Consider the following 25,278-nt stretch of genomic DNA (forward strand, 5'->3'; position numbering starts at 1 on the left):
TGGCTCAGAACTGATGAGAAATGGGGTCCTGGTGTGACGATAGGAACAGTAGTCCCCACAGTAACCATAGCAGCTGTCAGCAGCTGTTAGCACATGCCAGGTGCCCCCCAGGGGCTGCTTCCAAGAGGCAGTGCTGATAATGACGCCCATTTACAGATGAGGAAGCAAGGCTGAGGGAGGTTGCAGGATTTGTCCAAGGCCACACAGATAGCAGGCGGCAGGGTCAGGATCTGAGCTTAGGGCCTCCGGCTGTTGGCCCCCACCCTTATGATAATAACCCCACTAGTTAACACTTGGTGGTGCAGCCTTTCACAGGTTCTGTTCGCTGCATCCCCACTGCCAACCACGTGAGAAGCCCGGGCAGGCTTTGCAACTTTGCAAATTAAAAACAGGCTCAGAGGGGCCGGGGCCAGGGCCTGGGCCGAGGGCCCGTGTCCTGGAGGCGGGCCCCACCGAATCTCCAGATCCTGAGCGCTTTCTTCTCCTGCTACAGGCGCCCGCGTGAGCCGAGGTTCTGCCCCATCAGGAAGGGTGTGTGTCGCCGGGCCAGAGACAACGTGAGTTTTCACTGGGTGGCCCTTAAGGAGATGGCCGTGACTCCTCCAGAGACCCCGGCCACCCACGCAGGTACCCAGCGCGGGCTTCTCCCAGGGACCCGCACTCCTGCCCCGGGCGGCGGGGGGATGGGGGCGGGGGAAGTTGAGCCAGACTGGGCCTAGGAGGGCGCCTCCGTCCCCAGGAAGATGAGGAGGGCCAAGATCAGAGGCTTTCCTGAGGCGGGAGCGGCGGCAGGATTTGGAGTAATTGAGATGCTCCAAATGCGTTTCAAGGAACTTACGGACTAAAGGTTCGAGGAAGAGGCCTACTTGGCCTTAGAATGAGGGAGCTGGCGGGAGCGGATGGGAGGTGGTCGTCATCGGAGTGACTTTTCTGGGGGGGGCGGTGACGTGATGTCAGTGCAGACCTAGGTCATGCGCTTTGTCCGGGAAGGAGAGGACGGCGCCCGGAAGGCACCACCTCCGGCGGAAAACAGGGTTCTGCCCAGGTGGGAACCCCCCCCGACCCCCCAGGGAGTGGAGCCCCCAGCGACCCGCGCAAGTCCGGGGCGCCTCGGCGTTCCGCGCCTTCCTGAGCCCTGGCCCCGCCCCCCGGGCCCGGGCCCGCCCCCCGCCGCCCGGCCCCGCCCCCGCCGCCCGCGCGCAGGTAGGGAAGAGGCGGAGCGCCGGGGCCCCGCCCCCAAGAGCCACCGCCCAGCCGCCGGCCCGCGCCGCTCGGAGCTGCGTCCAGGGGACGTGGGGCCGCAGGGAGGTGAGCGCGGGGCAAAGGGCGGAGCTCGGCACGCGGCTGCAGGGCCACAGGCGCCATAGGGGTCCGCGGGGTCGGGCCCGAGCCTCGCCTGGGGCGGCGGTGCGCGGCGGGCGAGGGTGTCCGCCCTGCCGGAGCGCTCGGGCCCCACGTGGGCCGCGCCGGAGGCCAGAGGTCGGGGCTGGACTCGGACGGGGCTGCTGGACCGGGTCTGCCGGTCCCTGGGGCTCGGCTGGGACAAGACGCCGAAGGGGTCCCTTGGCCACGGGTCCCCAGATGTGGGGAGGGCACGACGACTGGGCAGAAGTTTAAGGCCCCGGGAGGAAGAGAGGGGACTGGCAGGGGACAGGACCGCGCGGTCCCGCCTTCCTCCCAGAAGCGCCTGGAACTCAGACCCTTCCCTCCCCTTTAAACTCCGGGGCGAAGTTTGTGCTTTCAGCCTCCCCAGGGTGGAAATAGGTGCGGGAGAGTGGAGTCACAGCTTGGAGCTCAGAAATTGGACCCAGAAGTCCTGACTTCTGGACTGAAGGCCTTGGGAAGGTTAGGTTAAGGTTAGAAGGGGTTATGTCTGCTAGACGTACTTTCCCATCCCAGGGCAGAGGGGAAGCCGAGGTCTCAGTCCCTGCCTAATCTGGTGGAACACTAAGCGGGGAAAGCCGAAGGGTTGGAGCTCCTGGGAGGGTGTGTCTGAACGGGGGCGGCGGGGGGGGGGGGGGAAGGCCTGCCAAAGACCCCACACGTGCACTGGCTGCTGGTGCCCAAGTGGCTAGATTTAGGACCCCATGTTGGTGACATTGGCCCGTAAGAAGATGAGCCCAGCCTCTCTGTTGCGGTGCACTCTGTCGGTAGGGCGGAGGGAAGAGTGACGCTTGTTTTAGAGCCGCGGTTCTCAACCAGGGCACCTGTTTTTGGTGCCAGGAGATACTTGACAATGTCTGGAGACAGTTTGGTTGTCACAGCTCAGGCGAAGGAGGGGAGTGCTGTTGTTATTGGCGTCTGGTGCGTACAGGCCAGGGATGCCGCAAAAACATCTTACAGTGCCCAGGACGGCTTCCCACCACAAAGAATGAGGCAGCCAAAAATGTCAGTGCCCGGGGTGGGTTCAAAGACCCTGGAGCCGCACCTGCTCCATCAGGTTACTTCTCATTGACTTCCCCTGCTTGCCTTAGTTTCCCCCAGGGGTTAGGGGAGGAACAAAATAAACTTAAATGAGATAAGAAGTGCGAGGGCAGTTATTCCCCTAGCAATAGGCTTCCTTTGCCATAAACCTGCCTCTTCCCTGCTCAAACCACAGTCTCTGCCAGCAGGTCTGGGTGCTGTGGGGGAGGAGCTGAGTCCCAGGGGCTGGGAACAGGGCCCTCTCACAGCTCAGGCCCGGAGTGCTTCACCCGTAAGGCAGCCTCCCATGCAGGCTGAGCCAGGGCAGCCCTGGAGCTCAAATATCCCCCTGGGTGGGGGGAAAGGGGGAGCTCTGTTCTCATAGATTTTCCCAAAGCTGGATTGCTGAGACAGGCATGGACTCCTGGTGCCATGTGACCTGCTGGAATTTTCCTTCCTAAACTGACACCTAACTCTTCCAGTTACGTACACCAGGAAAATAACATCCAAGGACTAACAGGCTTCTAATTCCCTGTGGCTCCCCCAAATTGCTTCCCTCCTGGAAAAAAAAAAAATCCTCTGTGGCTGTGGGAACCCTGGGTTAGACAAGAGACCCCACTGTAGGCCCCGCTGCTGACAGAGCAAGGCACCCCTGCTCCTGGTGTTAGCCAAGCGCCAGGCCAGGGGGACCCCAGCAGGGACGACTCTGGTTTGCGTTGGGCTTAGGAACATTGGCCCAGTACTCGGGGGGTGGAAGTGGGGGGCTGTTCTAGAGGGGTGGGATGGAGTGAAGCAGCTGTCCGTCCCCAGGAGCCCAGGCCACCACTGCCCTCCCTTCCTGTTTCCTGACAGTGTCCATTGCCCCCATCCTGTTCACTTCTGGACCCTGGCCTCCTGGCCTGGGAACTCTGGCAAGGCAAGAAGAGCAGGTGGCAGTTCCTGGTCGGTGTTTTTGTTTGCTTTTAACTTTAAAGGGCTGGAGTGACACCCCATCCTTTTGTTGAACAAAAAACTGTAATAGTGGCCTCCATCTTCGGTGTGTCTCTCATGGCACAAAGCAGCACTCAAAACCAGTGTTCAGTTGTTCAGGAATTAAGCGGCAGAGCCTGATACTGAGCCTGGGCTGTGGTTCCCAGGCCCGGCCTCAGAACCTTGTGCCTGCCTGCTGCTAAGCCACCAGCCAACTCCTGTCTGGTTCGCTCTCCTGCGAGCTACAGCTGTACGTGGTGTAAGACACACACACACACACACACACAGCCCAGGAGGGGACTCCTGTTCCTCTCAGAGGAGGAATTACTCATACCACAAATACATCACGGAGGCCACCGGGGTCTCGGTCTGGCTCTTCCTCTCTGGTGGTGTTTTTCCTGGTGGCCAGAGCTCTTCACAGCGTTTCTGTCAACTTGGGGTACTCTGTGCTAGATGAGAGAGCAGATACGAGCAGGAAGGAGTCAGGGGGTGTGTCTGTGCGTGCACGGACCTGTTTGTGTGCGGGTGACTTGAATGAGGGCACCTGGCTAGCTCAGGAGAGCATGTGACTTGATCTTGGGGTCATAAGTTTGAACCCCATTATCGGGTATAGAGATTACTTAAGTAAGATTAAAAAAAAAAACACCTTAAACAAAAACAGGTGAAAGGAATGACCCCTTGGTGCTTCTCTTTGGTTCAGAATGCGTGTTGGCAGGAGTGGGGTGGCCTCGGCCTCCTGCCTGTCCCATGCTGCCACATCTGGGGAGATGACCTCTCCGGGCTGCCTCCTCCATGTCTACACATCTCCTCGGGTCTGAAGCACCCACTCTGGAGCAGTCTTCAGTGTTGTCCTGGCCACCCATGGGGATTTCCAGAGTGAGCTCACACATTTGCTCCCAGTTTCCTATCCAGCTGAGCCAGGCTGGGGGAGGACTGGCGGGGTCACCAGCGCCCTCTGGGAGTGCGGCTAACCTCGCGGGTGGTGGCCAGGTTGGGGAGGTGCCCGGGCGAGGCCGGCTCTCAGGACATAGGCTAGGAGGAGTTGCCCCACCTGGCCCATCCCTGGGGGAAAACAAGGGCTTTTCCCCCACAGCCCATAAAGTTTCTGTTGCTTCCCTATGGGAGTTAGATCTGAGTGTAAAGAAAGATTCATCGACTCATCTTCAGGGACGTACGAGAGCCACAGTAGTCACATTCCGTCATTGCGTAAACTTATCCAGGGACCCAGACACAAGTCATTTGTTTGTAGTTCAGAAGCTGCCAGAGGCATGTTGTGGGGGTGGGGTGCCAGGAGAGTGGTTGGAGCTAAGTGGGCAGTGCCAGTCAGGGATGCGGGCCAGGAGGGTGGGAGGACGGTAGGAGGGTGATTCCCAGCATGGGGAGCCAAGGAGTGAGGCCCGGAAGCTGGCAGCCACGGTGGCCCATGAGGTAGTGTCAGTAGAATGACGGTCACTTGTGGTCCGTGCCGCAGTCTCCTCAGCTATCCTGTGGGGTAGCAGTAGTCCGTCGGGACCGGTTGCTGAGAGGGTTCCAGGGGTAATGCATGGGAAGTCTTGGGCCCGGAGTCTGAGGTAGGAGCTGTCAGGATAATGACATCATGCCTGCTGTTAGGAGCGTGTCTGTGTGCCCTTGGCACAGGCTCATGGTGATGACAGGGGCCTTGCCTCGTGAGCTGTTGGGAGGGCTCGCTGAGAGCATGTCGAAGAATAGCAGTGCTATCATTACTCTGCAGAAGTGGCCCAGTCTGGGATGGGGACCCCTGCCACACGGAGGCTGAGGGGACTGAGGGTGGGCTTGGCCGTGGGAGGGGAGCCTCAGGCCAGGACGTGCTGATTCCACCCAGCCAGGGCTTTTCCCTGTCTGCCTGCATGTATGTCATGAGGAGGGCTGAGGGGGTCATGGAGGCGGGGACCCTCAGCTCTGCTCCCTCTGGCCAGGCCCGTGGGGCCAGGAACGGGGTAAGCCATTCGGAGCCTTGGTTTTCTCGTCTGCTTCCCACATGTGGCCCCAGAGCCTGTGCCAAGAGCATCGTCAGGTGGTCCACCCCCTGACAGCCAGAAGCATCTCTTCCCTCTCCAGACGGCCCTCCCCAGGTCAGGCCTCCAGGGTGGCCTTCAGAAGGCCTGGAGCAGGAGATAGGGGACCCACTGGGGGATGGGGCAGGAACAGAACTTGGAACTGAAATATGGCCTGATTCCTTGCTCTCGCCTTGTCAGCCACTGGTGATAATGAGATACGGACAGACGGCATGAGAGAATGTTTGAGAAAGCCCTACTACCTAAGTGCCAGGTGATGTCATTTCTGCCTAGGGGACTAGGAGGAGCTCACGAGGCTCCGAGGCCCACGCCTAAACTCATCCCCAGCACCTTGGTCACCAACCCAGGCCCATATTTTGGCCACTTTGCCTCACCAGTTCCGGGGTGGCAGAAGGCACCACCCCTTCCCAACAGTGGGACGTGGGACCGGTGACTTGATGTGTCTGAGCCTCAATTTCCCTACTTGTCAAATAGAGGATCTGTTACCTCCCGGGCCCTCGGCTCCGATAGACTAGGGAGCAGCGGTCAGCCAGGAATGAAAGAGGCTGCCAATTAGTGGCCGTTGATTGTGTGCCGGGCCCTGTACATTCATAACCTCATGTCATCTCTGCTTAATCGGCGGGTTTGAGGGGACATCACCCCATTTCACAGCAGAGGAAACCGAGGCTCCGAAGTGGTAACTTGCCCAAAGTCTCCCAGCAGGTAAGTGGCCAAGTGAGGGTTTGAGTCCTGTCTTTGTCCCCCCCCCCCCATAGCCCTCCTCGTTCCTCAACGAGAGAATCCATGCTGCCCCGAAGTGAGGCAGGGGGCTGCGGCAAGTAGGGATTTACAGAGCCCTACACCCCCAGATGGGCCCATGTCCAAGTGCCCTGAAGCTCAGTCGTCATTGGGGCTGGGGCCAGCCTCTCCTGGGGAAGCAGCAAGCTCCGGGGCAGGGTTCTGGGAAGTCAGGTTTATTAGCTCCTTAATGACTATTTACAAGCTGAAAATTGTTTGCCTGGCATGCTCCCTCCCAGCTGTGGGGCCAGCCTGGGCCTCCAGAAGTGAGGGGCACCCAGAGCCCCAGCCTGAGTGGATCAAGATGAAGGACCCCAGGCAGCCCAGGGCCTGACTTCTGGCTGAGTGACCCTGGGTTGGGTGCTTACCTCTCCGTAGCTATGGTAAACCTTCGTCCCTCAGCTGCGTGCACACGCACGGTGAGCCCTAGCTAATGGTGACAAAGCCACCCAGATTTCAGACTCCTGGGGGGCTACGTAGCATCTTCTAGCATAAACAGACTAGGGTCAGAGACGTTAAGTGGCTTGCCTAAGAGTTCACAGCATTTAGGGTTGGACCCAGACCTGTTTCCCTCAGCTGGACAGTGCTTTCACTGTCTAGAGACAGGCCACAAGGAACTGGGTGGAAATTAGGTGGACCCCACCCTTGCAAGCCCAAGACAGAGCCCTGCTCTGTGTACTGAGTGTGGTCATGTCTGGAAACCGCCCGTCACCCCGCGGTGTCAGGAGCTTCCAGCAGGAGTGAAGTGGGCCTCCCCTGCTCCCTAACCGATGTTGTACTCCATCCTTCTCCCAAGCACCAAGCCTGTGCTAGGCCTCTGCGAGTGCCAAGGACCAGTGAAAACTCAGTTCCCAGGGCGCCCGGGCGGCTCAGTTGGGGGAGCGTGTGGCTCTTGATCTCAGGGTTGTGAGTTCCAGCCCCACACTGGGTGCAGAGATGACCAAAATAATAAATAAACTTGAAAAAAAAATGCCGGTATCTCAAGATTCTAGGAGAGGCAAGTCCTCTTGCGTGTTTGGAGCAAAGCCAGTTGGTGTCAAGCTCAGGTCGACATGGTGTCCAATGGCTCATGCTCCCTCTCCAGGAGCCTTCCCGTGCCCCGTATCAGCCCCAGAAAGGACCAGGGCCTTCTGGACCTCCAGCGCCACCTCTGACTCCTCCCCTTCACAGCGATGTTCAGGGAGCAGCAGAACCGGGACAGAACATGTCTCCTTCCCAGAGGTGGCTGGGCTGTTGGGCAGGGCCCCCCTAGGACCAGTCCCTGTGGTCCCTTCCCTCTGTTGTCCGCAAGCAGCAGTTGGCCCCCAGGCTCTGGGAGCTGCTGCTTTCCTGGGGTGTGGGAGGGCACCTGCATCCCGGCTCAGCCGCTATCCCCTTCTGTGCTTCTACAGTCAGCTTCTGGAGTCCAGAAAGTTCCAGAGGTCCCTCTGGGAGGGCACCTGGGGGGCAGGGTCCAGCACTGTGTCCAGCTGGGGACACCTGGTGGCATTTAGTGCTGCCTGCCCCTGTAACCCAGCTCAGCCAGCTTCCTGGACCCAGGGCCCCCGCAGAGGATGGGGCATTCACATCTCTGCCCGCCCCAGGGGTGTGTGGTCCCGAGAAAGCCTGGTGGGTGGTACAAAGGGGTGTTGGGGTCTGCAGCACTCTAAGAACTTGGCACGCCCCCCCACACTCCCACATGCTCCTACCCTGGGCCTGGAGCCCAGCACCCACTTCCCATGTCTGTGGTCGGCTGTGCCACCCAAGCCACCCTAACTGGGTCACTGGGAGTCCAACACCTGGGGTCTGATGGGGAAAAGCCAGTGGGTCATCAAGCCCCTGAACCTGCTTCCCCCTCCCCATTCTTTATCTTCTGAACTGAGTTTGAGCAAAGCCCTTCAAGGTGTTGGGGTGGAGAAATAGGGGCTCTACCTGTGGGAGGGGCGCAAACCCGCAGGTGCCTTTCGTTTCCCTCTTCATCGCGGGGCCGACGCGCAGCCTCCCGGCACAGCAGCGCCATTGTGTCCGTGGACTTGCATCTCTGGGGAAGTGGGTGCTCGCTGGGAGGGAAGGACAGGGATGGGGACCCACTGGCTTCTCTAACTCTGACCAGCAAGCAAGTGAGAGTTCGTAGCCTCCGAGGGGGGACGCAGTGTCCCCTTCCCTTTCTGTCTTTGCATTTTCTCGTCCTAAGTCTGTCCCCAGACCCTTGGCATCTGCTTGGCACTTCCCTGCCCTTGGCTCCGGCCCCCTGCACTTGGCAGGGCAGCGAGGTGCTGGGGTGAGTCAGGGGCCATCGGGACGCATGTGTCCGGTTGGGAGACCAGGTTAGATGACAGCCTTTACATAAGCTGCCTCTTCCGGGTCTCGAGGGGAGCTGGAGCAACTTCCCCGAGGTCAGCAGAACTCGGGGTTTTGCTGGGGGTTGCACAGTGGGCGAGGGCCAGCTTCCTCTCTGCAGCTTTCTAAAAACGCCCTGGTTCCCAGAAGGCTGTGGGGAGGGGCCAGCCAGTTTCAGTTTCTGTGTCAGGGAAGCAGGGGAGAGAGGCCACTTCCTTGCTCCTGGCTGTCACCCTGTCATCCTGTGATTCATCAGGGGACAGACAGGTTCCCAGCAGCCCCAGGCCGTCTTCCTTCCCTCCACACTGCCCACTCACCACAGCTCCAAGCCCGGGCCAGGGGGCAGTTTATTTCCTGGGTTCGGGGGACCTGTGTGCCCCCCACCCCCAACAAGGGGAGGTCCCCTTGAATTCCTGATCGAATCTAGTGGTTAGTAGTGGTCTGCCTCTTTGCTGGACGGGATGCTTGTTACCCCTTGTCCAAGGGCCCCTTCCTTCCCTTTGTCCTCAGTTCTGGCCGCACAGGCTAAGCCCTGATGTCAGTGGCCTCCTGTTTCCGTCTGGAACTGTAGCTGTTGCCCACGCCCGGCCCTGGTTCGTGAAGTCCTCTGAGCCTGGGAATCGCAGAGACCCCATCTGCCATCAGCAAGACCAGCGGAGCCTTCTGTTGGTGGCCCGCAGGTGGGGAGGGAGAGAAGGGACTGGAGCCCGCCCCCTGGGGGCAGGTGGGGAGGGGACAGCGGGGGGGGGGGGCAGCAGGCTTGAAGGGAGGGGACGCTTCCCCAGCACCCTGCCTGAGTGCACCCTGGTAGAGCTGTGTCGGGGGACCTCTCTGGCCGAGGCCTTGTTTACTGCCGCTGTGTTTAGCTGGCAGTGCCCAGCCCCAGCCTTTGGGGGGAAACCAGATCCTGAGTCTGCGTTTCTGTCCTATGTGCCTGATCCTGGCTGCTCTTAGCCGGGTTACACCGCTGGTCCCCGGGGAGGGGGGTTGTACAGACGTGTCAACCCATGGGTACCTCAGGATGATTTGAACTCTGCACTTTTTCTTTGAGTCTTCCCCACCCGCACCCCATGATGGACCCCACCCTAAGTCCCCTCCCTCTACCAGGCCCAGCTGCTCTGGGCTGGGGCCGAAAGCCTTTCTCTGGGGAAGGCCCCACTGAGGCCAGGATCCAGCTTGGGCAGGTGGCATTGGCCTTGCTGGGTGGGGCAGGCTTTCAGTCCTTCCACACAAGGCCCCCCTCCCCAGCCCACAGTCTGGGTGCTGCGGTAGCCCTGGGGTCGTAGAGCAGCGGATGTGACTGTGGGCCAGGAGGAAGCCTTGTCCCAGGATGTCACAATTTCCTCTACAATGAGCAAGCATTTCTGGGGCGTGGGAGATATGTGTTGGGTGGGGTGCTCCCAAAGGTCCAGCACTTTTTTCCGTCTGGGTTCCTCCATGCCCTAGACTTGGGTTCTGTACACCCCCCCCCCCGCCATACTGCCAACCCTACCCTCTGCCCCCTACCACCCCCAAGGAAGGAACTGGGCTTCTGGTATACCTGCCTACCATTTCTGCACAAGTTGGGGGCAGTCTCAGGAGCAGGCTCTCCCCTCTTTGGTGGAGAGGGGCTGTGGGAAAGTGGTGTTTTATACTAAACTGTGGGCTTCCTGGGTCTCAAAGCTGGGCTATCACTTTGTCCAACTCCCTTGCTTAACAGAGAAGGAAACCGAGGCCAGGGGGTAAAGCTGGCTACAGGCCAGAACTCGGCATTGCCCAGGAAGGTGGTGAAAATAGATCTGTTAGATACCATGCTCCTCCCCAGGAAGGTGTGTCCCCAGCCCTGCCTTTGCTCTCCGGGGCCCAGCCACTTCTCCCTGTGGCCCCCAGAAGTGCCCTGGGGCCAGTCCAGTCTCCCCAGTGTCAGGATGTTGGCACAGATGCCAGCAACACAGCAGGGCCCAGGCCGGGGAGTCCAGGCTGTGAGTGGGGAGAGGGGAACAGGAGGTCCGGGGGGGCTCATCCTGGGACTGCATCTGCTGTCCTTGGCCCACAGTGGTCACGGAGCCACAGCAGGGTGGAGGGCACTTCATGGAGCCTTCCAGAATAGGCCACTCACTTCGTGGGCTGAGTGTAGGACTGGGGGGGATAGTTTTTGTCCAGGGTCCGTGTGGACTGACAGTCTGCAACCATGCTTATGCCCCCCCCCCCCCCCCGCCTCCCATCCCGTTAGCCATTAGTGGGAGCTAACCTCCAGATTTGGTGCTACTCTGCTAGGGATACCTGCACACAGGCAGGTGAGAAAGCAGTTGATTCTGTCTGGTGGTGACAGGGCAGTCTTCCTGGAGGAGGTGACATTTCACCTGCCATTGCCCAGGTGGATGAGGTGGAGCCCAGCGTGCCAGTGCAGGGCCTCAGATGAGGAAGTATGGGCTGGGGACCTGCAGGGCATGTGTGTCTGCGGGGGGTGGAGACAGGTTCTGAAGGGCACTGGGTGCTTACTCTGAGAGAGAGTGATCAGCACTGAGCTCCAGGAGGAGCCTATGTGCTCGGTGACCTCACCCAGCCTCAGACTCGGCAGCTCTCCCCTCCCAGCCTTCCTCCACCGCCTGCCTCCTTCCCTCCTCAGTGCAGGACAGTGCCTGCCTGGTGCCCTCTCACTGCACCCTGGTCCCAAAGGAGACCAGACTGGAGAACTTTCCATCCAGGGGCCCAGGGGAGGCTGTTGCCTTGGAACTGCCCCCAGAGCAGAGGCAGAGTGGCATCTGAGGAGCCAGCCGGCCCAGCACTGAGGCCCATCTGCCCGTGATCTCTGAGGGGCCTTGTTACCCGCTGCCGGCCTGCGCTGAGCTGTGGGGTCAGGACTCCCAGCACTTGGGGTAGAAGGAAGGCTGCCCGAGTCTGTCGGGCAAACCCTCAAGCAGAAAGCTCGGGCCCCCAGCTCTGCCTCACATCCCTCTCGGGCGCCCCCCCACACCCGAAGTTCCTCTCTCCCGTGGCTGGAAGTCTTTGCCGTACAGACCTGCCCCCAGCCTCCGGTTTGCCCCGCGACAGCCCCTTGGACCCTTTGGGTAACCCTAGGCCTCTGAGAAACAGAGGTTGCCAAGTGCTGTTGAGTAAAACTAAGTTTCCCTCCGGACTGGGCTGTCCTGTGTCACCCTGATAGAGGGCTGTCCGGCCCCCAGCGTGCCCTAGCTTCGGTGGCAGGGGGCGGGGGTGGCTTCCATCTCCTGAAGAGACCCAGCTGTTCCCCTTCCTGGCTGTGTGAGCGTTGGCAGGTTACTTAATCCCTCTGAACCTCCCTCCATTCCCATCCATAAAATGGGAGCGATGGCAGATGTCTACTTTGAAGGGGGTTTTGGGGACAAAGTGGGATGACGCGCGTGGAGGCGTGGCCTGTCCTGCGCCAGCAGCCTTCGGGGTTCTGCTCAAGGAGGACCTCCTAACGGGGAGTGCCACCGAGTTACTCGGTCTCACATGCTGAGCTTTATGTTGTGTGCATCTGACTGCAATAAATCGTTTAAAGAGCCAGTACAACAAAGAAACACTTCTAAGTCATTTGAACGTGGCCTTAAATATCTGCCTTTCTCTATTCGAAAGGAAACCTTAATCAGAAGACAGCCAACACTTTGTTTTTAAGTTAAATGTTTCTCATGAAGTTATGTTGAAACAGGAAAAAAAAAAAAAGTAGAGACCGTCCTGATTTGGGGTTCCCAGCCCAGAGTGGGGGTCTGCAGGTGATTTTTTTAGGTAAATGCTCTGAGGCTAGAGCCCCTGGCTGCCTGGCAGTGTGAGTGCCCAGCCCATCACAAGGGGTCCTTACTCCAGGTGGGGAAAACAGATCTCTTCATCCCTCACCCAGGAGGCCAGTGGAATCATCCCCATTTTACAGACGCAGAGACTGAGGTCAGGAAGATTGAAAGGTGCGTTGTTCCCAGCACGGCTGCTTGAGCCTGCCCTTCCTTCCCTATAGGCTGTGTGCACCAAGGGAGCGGCCCTGTTTGGCCTGGAAGCCTCTATCTTGGCATCTGTCCACCTCTGCACGGAGCTGAAGCTTGACCGACCCCGGAGCATCTGCACGGAGTGAGGGAAGGACTAGAACATGCTCTGAAGATCTCTGCAACAAGACCCAGGAAGCAGTGAGCTCAGTCCGAACTCTGAAGGTAGGAATCTGGGTAGCCCAGCGGGCTGGACCCAAGGCACCAGCCACTTTGCTTGCTTGGTTTTTTTCCAGCAATACATACCGATATTACCTGTGGGCCAGTACTCTGCTGGAGGTGAAGTTGCAACCGTGAATAAGGCAGGGAGAGGCAGGTGACCCGGGTAAAGCGATGGAGAGACTTGAAGCGGGGGCGGGGCGGGGGGGAGGGTGGCTGCTCCGGCAGTCAGGGAGGGCTCCCTGGAGGAGGTGGCACGCAAGCTGGAACCAGCATGATAGGAAGATGCTACCTGCTGCACTGTGTGATGATCTGATAAGGAGATGGAGGGACAAACACAGGCAGAGGCCTAATGTTTATGGAGCATCTGCCTGAGACTTTTTTGACAGCTTCGTTGAGCTCTAATTCATATTTAATCCATTTAATCCACATAAACTACATCCATTTAAAGCGTACAATTCAGTGGTTTTTAGTATATTCATAGGTCTGTGCAACCGTCACCACGGGCAGCTTCAGAACGTTTCCATCACTTCAGAGTGAGACCCACCCTTTAGCTGCTGTCTCCCCCCCACCCCCGCCCCAGCCAGAAGCAACAACTCATCTTTCTGTTGTGGGCTTTCTAGAGTGTGTGGTCTTTTGTGTCTGGCTTCTTTCGCTTCACAGAACATCCTTAAGGTTCAGCCGTGCTGGACCCCGTGTCGGTGTTGCATTCCTGTTTGTGGCTGACTCAGTCCCAGTGTGTGCACGGAACATCTTTGGTGTAGCCGTTGGCCTATCGTTGGGCCTCTGGGTTGTTTCCACCTCTTGTTTCTGATGAACATGCTGCTGTGAACATTCCAGAACAAGTTTCCGTGTGCACACACTGCCCGAGCGTCTCATTTGACGCTCAGGGCACCTCTCTTGGGGGAGGTCTTTCCCCCGTTACCAGGCGAGGATGTGGGTGACTCGTGGTCAAGTGCAGGTCAAGGCCAGACCACCCAGCTGCCGCGTGTGCTTTTGACCACAGCCCCTCGGTGCCTCCTAGCAGAGCTTAGCAGGTGCCAGACAGGGAGGGCCCAGAGTGGCCAGGTCAGGGGCGAGGAGGACACAAAGCCACTCGGGGCCCAGAGGCCCCAGTGAGAAGCGTGGACTTGAAGTGAGAACGGGAAATCCTGGGACAGTGTTGAGTGGAGAATATCGTGGTGTGATTGGTGCTTTTAAAAGGTGATGTCTGTTGCTGCGTGGCAGGTGGTCACGAGGGTGGGGGCTTGAGGGGGAGCAGGTGGAGTGGTCGGGAGGCCGCTAGGATCCCTCAGGTGAGAGAAGAGGGTGGCTCTGGGGGGCCGGGTAAAGATGGAGGGGACGACAGACGGACCCGGGTCACGTGGGGCTGCTGTGTCACCCTTCCAGCACACGGTGGTCCCACGCGCCCTTACCTGGAGGGCTCCCATGTGACTCTCCCCGGGTCTGCACACACCCGGGGTCAGCACTGTGTTGGCAGATGGATGTGGAGTCCCTGGTCTTATGCTAGGGGAAGAGAAACCAGACCTGCTGCAGCAGCTTTGGGAAGTGGGGAGAGGAAATAGCTAAGGATTTGGGCCAGAAAAAGAGCAGAGTGAGCGAGGAAGGGAGAATAGGACAGGCAGAGTGTTGATTCTGGTGGAATCAGAGGGGAAGCGTTGTGGGGGGCACAAGCAAGTGTGGACAAGCCCCAGATTTGGGGGGGGGCGGGGAGGGTCGTAAATTGCCACCTGGTCTTGGCAGGGCCATTTCACAGGATCCACTGAAATGCAAGATGTACTTACACTTCAACCCAGCAGTTCCGCTTCTAGAAGTTTGTCTTGGGATAGCTCTGGGACACGCACACGGTCTAGGCAAGGTGTTGGTTAACACTGGACAGGAGTCCCAAATGCCGAAAACACCCTAAACAGCCATCAGTCTGGGATTAATTAAATCCTGGTGCATTCCATTCCATGAAAGCTTTGCAGTCGTCAAGAAACATAAGGTCGGGGCGCCTGGATGGCTCAGTCGGTGGGGCATCCGGCTCTTGATCTCCACCCCACGTTTTGCTCCAGAGCCTACTAAAAAAAAGAAAAAGGGTAAGGCAGGTCTGTCCGTATGCACTGATGTGCGCCCTACGCTAGAAAAGGTACGGTGTGAGCGTGTGAAATTTTAGGTACGTGTATCCTTTTCCGGGTGCAAAGAGGCTCTTTCCTGGGAGACGGGCTGACAGGCAGACTAGGAGTTCACTTTCGGCTTTGTAATCACCTGAGCCTTTTTGTGTTTTGTTTTTGCAATGAGCGTAGACCCCTTTTATCATTGGGATTAACTTTTTGCCTCCATGGAAAGAAAATAGTACCAAACAGCTGGCAGTTTCAGTTACCTTTGAAAAAGGAACCAGGCACCCAGGGGACAGGAGCCAGCATGGTGGCTTTCCCATCTATCTGGTAATGAGGCCGAGCCGCCACTTCCTCGTGAGAAACCCAGGGATGACTGCTCAGAGACCACCTGCTCTCTGCACAGCTGTGGACCTCTCGTTTTGGGCTAGGGCACCGGCTTACCCTGGAGCCTTCTTGCCCTCCCCCAAGCCCTGCCCCAAGGTCAGAGAAGCTGCCAAGTTCACTGCAGCTCTGTCCTTTGCCCTCCGGCTCCTTCCTGGGTGTGGTCCTTGCCGGAAGCCGAGAGACCACCAATGGTAGCAGGTGGACAGGTGGGGATTCCCTAGGCCCCCGAGGGCCTGGAATGCAAACAAAGGACAGAAATAGACCTGCTTGCCTAACCCCACCCAGTTCAGGTTGAGTCTCTGCCACACGGTTTGGACCCCCGAGTTAGGCCGGACCGAATCTCTGCAGGTTGTTCTCAGCCCGGGCCCCCGGGTGCTGTCTCGCCACCAGTCTACACACTCGTGCCCCTCTCCGTTTCCATTCCAGCCGCCCTGCCCCCGGCCCACCATGGCGTCCGCTGACAAGAATGGTGAGAGCGTCTCCTCTGTGTCCAGCAGCCGCCTGCAGAGCCGGAAGCCGCCCAACCTGTCCATCACCATCCCGCCCCCCGAGACCCCAGCCCCTGGCGAGCAGACCAGCATGCTGCCCCAGGTAAGCGGGCAGCCTGGAGGCTCGCTGCCCAGCCACAGGCGACAGCTGTGCCCACACAACACTGAGCGGAGGAGGCCCCTTCTGCCTGAGACCCCGCTGCCTGTGTCACCCCTGACTTAGGCCTGCGCCCCCTCCTCCCTGGCCGCAGACGTCACAGGGAGCGGGCTCTGAGCGCAGGAGCTGCGTCTCCTGGTGGTCGGTGGCCGTCTCCTGGTGGTCGGTGGCCGGGGAGACGGGAAGCACAGTTCTCGAGAAAGGCTCCCAGTTCCACCAGGATCGGCTGTTTCTATTACCTGCCTGGGGCCCCCGAGGGGCTGTCAGACTTGGGGGAAGGGACCCCGCGTGCTGGGCAGCAGCAGCCTGACCCCACAGCGCCTGGCTGCCATGGAGAATGGAAATGAAGACAGGCTAGAGCAATGCTCCATAAAGGGCTTATTGAGAGCAGCCTTGAAACAGTGTCCCGGGGCATAAAGGGGTGCTGTGTCGGCGCCACCCACTCACCCCGGGGGCTGGTTTGCATATGGGGAGCCCGGGGCGAGTGCTGTGGACGGAGTTAGGAAATCACGCTAGGGCTCGTTGAAGACCGTAAAGACTGAGTGACTTTACAGTCGGAAGAAAAGCAGCTCAGGCGTGTAAATAAGGGGTGAGGTGTGTTCTCGGGGTTCTGGCAGAGGGAGCCAAAGAAGAGTGAGCCCAGGATCTGGGCTCCACCCAGTCCCAGCCTGTCCCCCCGCCCTGCCTCCCACAGAGGCCCAGGAACCCAGCCTACGTGAAGAGCGTCAGCCTCCAGGAGCCACGGGGACGATGGCAGGAGGGCAGCTCCGAGAAGCGCCCTGGCTTCCGCCGCCAGGCCTCCCTATCCCAGAGCATCCGCAAGTGAGCACCCTTCCCCCGCCCCCCGCTCCTGCCCCCAGTGGCCCTGGGGACCTTCCCTGGGCCTGGCCCCCCGTGTCCCCTTCCTCGAGTAGGCAGGCCTTCGTGAGCAGCCCTCCCTGCAGGGCTGGAACGTGCGTGTTACGGGGGGAAACAGAGGCCCAAGGGGGATGTGTGCCTTGTAGAAAGTCACAGTGTGGAGGCTGGGGGTTCAAGGAGCAGGGGCTGGGGGGAGGCACTGGCCCTCGGCTGGCTCCCAGAAGCCTGCCCAGCCCAGCTTCAGCCCTGGACTCTGTTCCACCCCTCTCGTCTGGTCACTGGGTCCCAACCCAGGGGCAAGAGTGGGAGCCGATCTGCCCCTTCCACTGCATGCACACGTGCCCTGTCCCCTCCCGCCCCCTCCCGCGTCCCCTGCCCTGCGCACATCCCCCGGCACCCCGCACGAGCGCATGCCCTGTCCCATCGTGGCTGTCGTGGGCCCCGTGCTCGCGGCCATGGCTGTGTGCGTGCTCCCGCAGGGGCACGGCCCAGTGGTTCGGGGTCAGCGGCGACTGGGAGGCGAAGCGGCAGCACTGGCAGCTGCGGAGCTTGCACCACTGCAGCGTGCGCTACGGCCGCCTCAAGGCCTCGTGCCAGCGCGACCTGGAGCTCCCCAGCCAGGAGGCGCCTTCCTTCCAGGGCACCGAGTCTCCGAAACCCTGCAAGATGCCCAAGGTGGGCTCCGCTGGGGGGCCGGGAGTGGCCGGTGACTGAGCCCCGGGCCGACGGCTCTGCTCCCTCACTCCCTCCCTCCTTTCCTTCCAGATCGTGGATCCCCTGGCCCGAGGACGGGCGTTCCGCCACCCGGATGAGGTGGACAGGCCCCATGCGCCACACCCACCGCTGACGCCGGGGGTCCTGTCCCTCACCTCCTTCACCAGTGTCCGCTCTGGCTATTCCCACCTGCCCCGCCGCAAGAGGATGTCTGTGGCCCACATGAGCTTTCAGGCCGCTGCCGCCCTCCTCAAGGTCGAGATGCCTCCCCGCCTCTGCCCAGCCCCCACCGTCCGACCCTCCCTCTCCCCACAGCATCCCCCCGAGGGCTCACCCGGGTACGTCCTTCTGTGCCGAGGGTGGTGGATGCACCGGGTTACCTGGCAGAGAGAGGGGCCCTGCAGCCCAGGAGCCTGGCCCATGGCCTTCCAGCCCCAGTGTTCCGTCGTTTGGGAAGCCGGTGTCTGCACCGACACGAGCTGGGAAAGCAGGAAGTGACACGTGCAGGCAGCACCCTGCACCCAAGTTCACTCAGCCCCTATGATGTGCTGGGCATGCGTTCTGCAGAGTGAAGTGAGCCAGTGTCACTGCCCTGGAAGGGCTCCCAGCCCTGGGGGCACAGATGTCACTACTCGGTGTGATGAGCGCTGGGGCCTACGTGGGAAAGGGGCTGATGTCAGAACAGGTGCTTGGGCTGAGCCCAGGAAAATAAGGAAAAGTTCCCCCCGGGAAGGAAGGAAAGGAATAGTATTCTCAGCAGAGGGAAGGGCCCGCGCAAAGGCCTGGAGGTAGAGGGGGCCTGGCACGTTTGGGGAGCAGCACGTGGTTTGATGTGGTTTTAGTGAGGGGTGCTTATAGGAGGAGTGGCCAGAGATTGGGGTCAGAGAGGCGGACGGGGGCCTGCTGTGCTGTGCCAGGAAGCTGGAGCTGGGGGAAATGGCCCAAATTTGGGGTGTAAGCGTACAGAAGGAGTGGTGGGGAGCTAGCTGCCCTAGCCAGAGGGCAGGAGGTCAGCCAGGTGAGGATAACCGAAAATCTTGGAGGAGCCATGGGTTCGGGGTTATGGAAGCTTCGTGGCCTTTTCCCGCAGACACTCCATGCTCTGGGCAGGGTCCCGTCTCCCAAGGTGCTGCCCGGGGAGGAGGGGTTTGACAATTCCTTTGGAAGGGGCGGGGGTAGTGGCGCCTGACCTGGGCCTGATGCCCGGGCCTCTGCCCTGTCACAGGGGCGCTCAGTGCTGGACGCCGCGGGACAGCGGTGCCGGGCGGTCAAACGCAGCTTTGCCTACCCCAGCTTCGTGGAGGAGGATGTGGTCGATGGGGCAGACACATTTGACTCCTCATTTTTTAGTAAGGCAAGCATGGGGTGTGGGCCTCAGGGACAGGGTGCGGGGTGGCCTGGGAGTTAGGAGAGGTGACCTGACCTTGATCGTACTCTGCCAGGAGCCCCTGAGAGATCCAAAGGCCCCTTGGTGGGATGGGATGTGCCACCTCGTGGAACTCCTGGGCCCCTGTCTCCCTGTCGAGGACCTGGCAGGGCAGGGTTCCGGCCGGGAGAGCCACCGTGTGGCTGACAGGCACGTGCCTTCCACTTCCCTCCCAAAGATCCTGTCTGGCTTTGTTCTGTCCTTGAGTGGAGGTACTGGGAGCAGTATTTGGGACAGTGACTCCTCACACTTTCTTTTCCTGTGACCCCCGCTCCACCCCACCCCAGGAAGAAATGAGCTCCATGCCCGATGATGTGTTTGAGTCTCCCCCCCTCTCGGCCAGCTACTTCCGGGGGATCCCACGCTCGGCCTCCCCGGTCTCCCCCGATGGGGTGCAGACCCCTCTGTGAGTCCTGGGCATCCTTCCCCCGGGGGCAGGGCGGCGGCCCAGCAGGGAAGGGCTCTGGGACTGCCAAGTCCCTCCTGAGCCCCCTTCTGGGATGCGTGGGGAGGGGCCGCAGGCTGAGAGCCATCCCCCACCAGGAAGGAGTCCAGCCGAGCCCCAGCCCCAGGGGCCAGGCGCGGCAAGCGCATCGCCTCCAAGGTGAGGCACTTCGCCTTCGACCGGAAGAGGCGGCACTACGGCCTGGGCGTCGTGGGCCACTGGCTGAACCGCAGCTACCGTCGAAGCATCAGCAGCGCCGTGCAGCGGCAGCTGGAGAGCTTCGACAGCCACCGGTGAGCGTCTGCGCTGGGGCTCCCCGCTCCGACGGTGGGCTGGGACGGTGGGCTGGGACGGCCGGCTGGGCCGAGAAGCCCTCCAGAGGGCCTGGGGACTTCCTGACCCCCCAGGACCCTGTCCTGCAGCACCCCCTAATGCAGCAGGTGTTTAGGGAGCGGCTCCTGTGGGAGAGGGGAGAGGGGAGGGGGGACGAGTCCTCAGGGTGGCCCTACGAGCGTGCGTGTCACCCGGGAAGGATTCCGGGAAGGATCCCCGGGCGCTTGCTGCCTCTTCACCCTCCACGCTCTCTTGGCCTGTGTCCTTAGCCCGGCTCCCAACAGCGGTCAACAAGCGTTCATTGTGCGCCAGCACACAGGCCCTGGCACAGCTCCAACGGGAGGGACAGGGAGGGCAGGGTGGGCCAGAGGGACAGTTAGAAGCTCTGAGTGAGGGGACCGTGGGGGGGAACCAGAGGATTGGGGAGGGGCAGTTCTCACAGTGTGTCACGAGCAGTGACCCGATCGACCTCAAACCCAAGATCAAAAAATGCATAACAAGTGTCGCAAGTGTCCCCGGGGACAGAGTGAGTGGACGGCTGGCCGGGAGGGCTGCGGCCAGCATGAGCAGGAGTTAGCCGGCAGAGAGGTGTGAAGAGCATCTCTGGCAAAGGAAATGCCGTGTGCGAAGGCCCCGGGGCTGCAGGGATCGTGGTTTGTTCCAGGAGCTGTAAGAGGAGAAGGGGGGGGCACAGTAAGTCCCCCCTCCAGCCAGCAGCAGGGGGTGATGTCAGACTTTATTCCAAGGGGAGCAGGAAGCCATCTAAGGGTTTAAGCTGGGAGAAAGACATGTGGGGGTGCGTTCTCACAGTCACTGTGGTGAAGGGTGATTTGGAGGGGAATAGAAGGGGTGGGGAGAGAGCAAGCGAGAGCTGATGGGGGCTGGGCTCAGCGGGCTGAGGGCTGGGATGTGGGCTCGGCTCTGCTGACCCGGGGCCTCTGTCCCCAGGCCCTACTTCACCTACTGGCTGACCTTCGTCCACGTCATCATCACGCTGCTGGTGATTTGCACGTACGGCATTGCACCTGTAGGCTTTGCCCAGCACATCACCACTCAGCTGGTGAGTCAGGCTAAGGAAGGGGTGCTCCCTTCTAGGGGTCCCAGCCTCTCCTGAGAGGCGTCAGTGCCATCAGCCACGGAATCCCTCCCGTGGCCACAGCCTGGCCCATGCAAGAGGGTGCTCTGGGCTCACCATAGCTCTGCCTCTCAGCCCCACCCTGGGGGCCCTACCCTGGGACGGAGAAACCCCTGACCCCCCCCCCCCCGCCTCTGCACCAGGTGCTCAGGAACAAAGGTGTGTATGAAAGCGTGAAGTACATCCAGCAGGAGAACTTCTGGATCGGCCCCAGCTCGGTGAGGGGCCCAGGGGGATGGGGCGGCATCTCATCAGGGAACGCTGGGGCCCTGTCGCCCCCCACTGGGGAGGGGTCAGCTGGCCTAGGAGCCCCCCTTATCAGGGACCTTCAGGGGAAATTCAACAGAGTGGCCGGCTCTGGGCCCAGGCTCACTCTTCCCCTCCCCCAGATTGATTTGATCCACCTGGGAGCCAAGTTCTCCCCCTGCATCCGGAGGGACCAGCAGATCAAGCAGCTGGTGCTTCGGGAGCGAGACCTGGAGCGGGACTCGGGCTGCTGTGTCCAGAATGACCACTCGGGCTGCATCCAGACCCAGCGGAAGGACTGCTCGGTGGGGCCAGGCCCTCCAACCCCTGCCAGCCCCACTCTGGTCCTGTGCACCGTCTTTACTTGCCCCAGCATAGGGGAGGGGCCCTCGAGGACAGTGACCACATCCCCTCCCTCCTTCCTGGCCCCACATACCCCTGTACGTGGCCCTGCACAGAGAGTGCTGACCTCCCCAGCCCGGAGACGGGAAGGAAGTGACGTTCCCAAGAGGAACTGAGCGGGGGGGTGGAGGTCTGGGAGATGGGCCTGAGCCCTGGGGACCAGGGGAAGAGCCCCTGACTAGAGGGTCCCTTGCCCACTGTAATGGGGATGGCATTATGCGAGCCGCAGCCAACCCTCCTCTGTCCTCCAGGAGACTTTGGCCACTTTTGTCAAGTGGCAGGATGATACGGGGCCCCCCATGGACAAGTCTGATCTGGGCCAGAAGCGGACGTCAGGGGCAGTGTGTCACCAAGACCCCAGGTACAGTCTCAGGGTGGCCCCCAGCTGGGCTGTGAGAAGCTGGGGTTGAGCATCCTGTCTGGGCCTCCCCCCGGGCATGTTAGGGGGTGGGTGTGGTGGGCTGGGGGTGGGCCATAGCTCCTCATTGTGCCCCCTCTGATCTCTGCCTCCAGAACCTGTGAGGAGCCGGCCTCCAGCGGTGCCCACATCTGGCCCGATGACATCACCAAGTGGCCAGTGAGTGTCCGGGGTGGAGAATGGTCTAGGAAGGGCAGGGAGAATGGTCTAGGAAGGGGTGCCTGCTGCCGCTCGGGCCCAACCCGGTGTGGGCATCCCCCCCCTGCAGATCTGCACCGAGCAGGCCAAGAGTAACCGCACCGGCTTCCTGCACATGGACTGCCAGATCAAGGGCCGCCCCTGCTGCATTGGCACCAAGGGCAGGTAAGCCAGCCCCGGCGCTCTGCCTGAGCTCCCCGCCAGAGCTGCCCGTGCTGCTGTTGCCACCTGCCACCCGGGCTAGTGTCCTCCCTCCCCCGCGCTGGGGTCGCCCATGGTGTGAGCAGGAGGAAGGGGAGCCTGCCCCGGAGCTGGGGTCCCCGCAGAGGGGCACCCCTTCTGCCAGTGGGCAGGGGTCCTCGGGGCTGTGACGTATCCCTTTGCCTCCCTGTCCCCCTAGCTGTGAGATCACCACCCGGGAATACTGTGAATTCATGCACGGCTATTTCCATGAAGAGGCAACACTCTGCTCCCAGGTGAGGCAGGGCCCCCGGTGAGTGCGGCACCGTGCTGGAGCTGGCCTCGTGCCTCCCCTCCTGCAGGTGTCTGGCTCTGCCCCCCAGCCCACGCCCACGTCGGGCCGGCGGGGTCGCAGGCACCGACTGCCACATGCTTGCCCTCAGGTGCACTGCCTGGACAAGGTGTGTGGGCTGCTGCCCTTCCTCAACCCCGAGGTCCCGGATCAGTTCTACAGGCTCTGGCTGTCTCTGTTCCTCCACGCTGGGTAAAAGGCTCCTCGCTGCCCGCCCCTCCCACCCCCCACCCCTGTGCGGTCCGCCCCCCTGCCCCCGGGCCCAAGGAGGAGGACTCCCGGGCCAGGGCACAGCCGGTTCGGCCTGCCAGACCCCACGGCTCCTGAAGGCCTGGCTGGCAGCCGGGGGCAGGTATGGGACGGCTGACGCCTGCTGTGCCCCCTCCCCAGCGTGGTGCACTGCTTGGTGTCTGTGGTCTTCCAAATGACCATCCTGCGGGACCTGGAGAAGCTGGCCGGCTGGCACCGCATCGCCATCATCTTTGTCCTCAGCGGCATCACCGGCAACCTCGCCAGCGCCATCTTCCTCCCATACCGGGCGGAGGTAGGGACTCGGGGGACGGGCAGGGAGGGCCTGCTGCTCCCGCGCTCCACCACCCCCCCCCCCGCCCCCAGAGCTGCTGAGGGACACACAGCCCCTCCCGGGCCAGGCTCGACAGCAGATGGACGGCTTAGCCGTGGGCTTACTGGCTGATCCGCTAATCCCCGGGAGCAAGGGAACAGCGAGGCCAGTGCGTCATGCTCGGGCATCACCTCCAGAAAGACACCCCAGACCCTGTCCGTCACTGCGTTCCCCTTCTCTGCTTCATTTCTCTTCGTGACCGTGACCCTTGCCTGCCTACCCGCATGTCACATAGCTGTGGGTTGAGCTGTGTGAAATCTCCAACGTGCACACGTTCGTGACCCACAGAGACAGTGACAGTTTCTCGATCAGTTCAACCCCACGCCCTCTGCTCGCTCGGGGTCTGCCGTCCCGCCGTGTGCAGCCTCGCGTAGGCCTGTCCGTCCTGCTCACTGCACAGACCGCACACTGGGCACGCAGTCGGTCCTCCGTGCTGGCAGAGAGCGTGGGTGCAACAGGCCCCGCTTTGGTCCAGGAGCCTCGGCGGCCAGGTCCCCACCCCTGGGAGGAGCCCACCCGTAGGAGGACCGGGGTCCCCGTGCTGCAGCCCGGCTGTGCCCCGGCTTCCCCCCGGCACCCAGGAGTGACACCGCTCCCCACCCCTCTCTGCCCCAGGTGGGCCCGGCGGGGTCGCAGTTCGGCCTCCTCGCCTGCCTCTTCGTGGAGCTGTTCCAGAGCTGGCAGCTGCTGGAGCGGCCCTGGAAGGCCTTCCTGAACCTGTCGGCCATCGTGCTCTTCCTCTTCGTCTGCGGCCTCCTGCCCTGGATCGACAACATTGCCCACATCTTCGGCTTCCTCAGCGGGCTGCTGCTGGCCTTCGCCTTCCTGCCCTACATCACCTTCGGCACCAGCGACAAGTACCGCAAGCGGGCCCTCATCCTGGTCTCGCTGCTGGTCTTCGCCGGCCTCTTCGCCTCGCTGGTCATCTGGCTCTGCGTCTACCCCGTCAACTGGCCCTGGATCGAGTACCTCACCTGCTTCCCCTTCACCAGCCGCTTCTGCGAGAAGTACGAGCTGGACCAGGTGCTGCACTGACCCCCGCCCGGCGGGGCTGGGCGCCGCGGCAGCCCATAGAACACGGATGGCGCCAGGCCCGGGCCTGGGACCGGCTGCCTGTCTGCGGGGCGCCCCACCCTGCACTCCAGAGACCCGCGGCCGGGAGCCCCGGCCCTCCCTCCACCAGGCCACTCTGACTCCGCCGTGACAGTCACAAAGGCGGGTTCCTCGGGGGAGCGAGGCCGCCCTTCCTCAGTCTGGGGGACCCTCCGAGCGTGCGCTTCTCCACAACGCAGGGACTCGGGCCCCGGCTTCCCGCCTCTTCCCTGACAGCAGGACCCCTGCGGAGGGGTGAGCTGCTCTCCTTCCCAGGGTCCTCCCCCTGCTGGTGCCTGCCTCCCTGCCACGCACACACCCCATTACTGTGGGTGTGCCTTCACTGGGACGTGGCCAGGGTTCCCGCCAGGTTCCCACCCCTGCCTCACCACGGCCTCACCACCCTGCCCTATGAGCCCGTGCCCCTCATTCAGCAGTGGCCTGGTGAGCCTGCCCTTAATGCTCCTGGACCAGACTTGTGGGAAAGGCTTTGCCATGGGCTGGGGCAAAGAAAGAGCATGGAGACATAGCGAGGCTGGGAAGCCGAGGGCCTCCCCTTGATCATTGCGAACAGAGGTTGTCCCCTCTCTGTCTGTCCGGCCCTCCCTTTGAGTCAGTGTTCTGCCTTCTGGGGCTGGCTCTGAGAAGGCTGGCCCTACCCCACTCTGCCTCACCTCTGCCCCAGTGGGGCCGGGGGCTGGGCCACCTCAAGGACCTGCTCCCGGGGGTTGCCTAAGGCTGAGTCAGGCCCATTTTTTACTGGTTTATATCATGGTTCTAATTTTTAAAAGTAACGCTAACTTTATATGAATGATGTCTCAAATGTATTAAATGCTATTCTGTACAAGTATCATGTTTTGACCTGAGGGGCTCTGGCAGAGTGAAAGCTGGGACTTTTTGTTGGTGGGGGGTCAGCCATGAGCTCAGGGGCAGGGCCTGGACCCAAAGGGATGGTGGAAAACTCGTGGGGGATTTGATTGGACCAGAAACCAGGTTTGGGGTCCCATGGAAAGCCTCAGGGGGTCCCTTGAGAGGGCTGGGTCAAATCCTTGGACCCCAGGAACAGCGAGGGGCGGGCTGCCCTGCCAG

General features: G+C 61.3%; 1 protein-coding gene across 3 annotated transcripts; it reads left to right on the forward strand.

Moving 5' to 3' along the window:
* Nucleotides 1-340: 340 nt before the first annotated feature.
* Nucleotides 341-25,078, forward strand: RHBDF2 (rhomboid 5 homolog 2). Of its 3 annotated transcripts, none has more exons than XM_045814271.2 (19): nucleotides 341-627; nucleotides 12,457-12,646; nucleotides 15,550-15,714; nucleotides 16,463-16,590; nucleotides 17,106-17,301; nucleotides 17,392-17,595; nucleotides 18,566-18,694; nucleotides 19,054-19,172; nucleotides 19,310-19,504; nucleotides 20,493-20,604; nucleotides 20,823-20,897; nucleotides 21,069-21,230; nucleotides 21,579-21,688; nucleotides 21,841-21,904; nucleotides 22,014-22,108; nucleotides 22,344-22,419; nucleotides 22,567-22,667; nucleotides 22,866-23,019; nucleotides 23,713-25,078. In XM_045814271.2, the coding sequence occupies exons 3-19, from the start codon at nucleotides 15,571-15,573 to the stop codon at nucleotides 24,130-24,132; spliced, it is 2,484 nt and encodes an 827-aa protein (XP_045670227.2). In that variant the 5' UTR covers nucleotides 341-627; nucleotides 12,457-12,646; nucleotides 15,550-15,570; the 3' UTR covers nucleotides 24,133-25,078. The 3 variants fall into 3 exon arrangements, with proteins under 3 accessions (XP_045670227.2, XP_045670228.2, XP_045670229.2); XM_045814272.2 differs by lacking the exon at nucleotides 341-627 and adding an exon at nucleotides 1,221-1,308; XM_045814273.2 differs by lacking the exon at nucleotides 341-627 and adding an exon at nucleotides 8,747-9,184.
* The last annotated feature ends 200 nt before the right edge of the window (nucleotides 25,079-25,278 follow it).

This window comes from Ursus americanus, chromosome 23, assembly GCF_024610735.1.
Source record: "Ursus americanus isolate L20-20 chromosome 23, mUrsAme1.1.p, whole genome shotgun sequence".
In the NCBI taxonomy this organism is placed as follows: Eukaryota; Metazoa; Chordata; class Mammalia; order Carnivora; family Ursidae; genus Ursus; species Ursus americanus.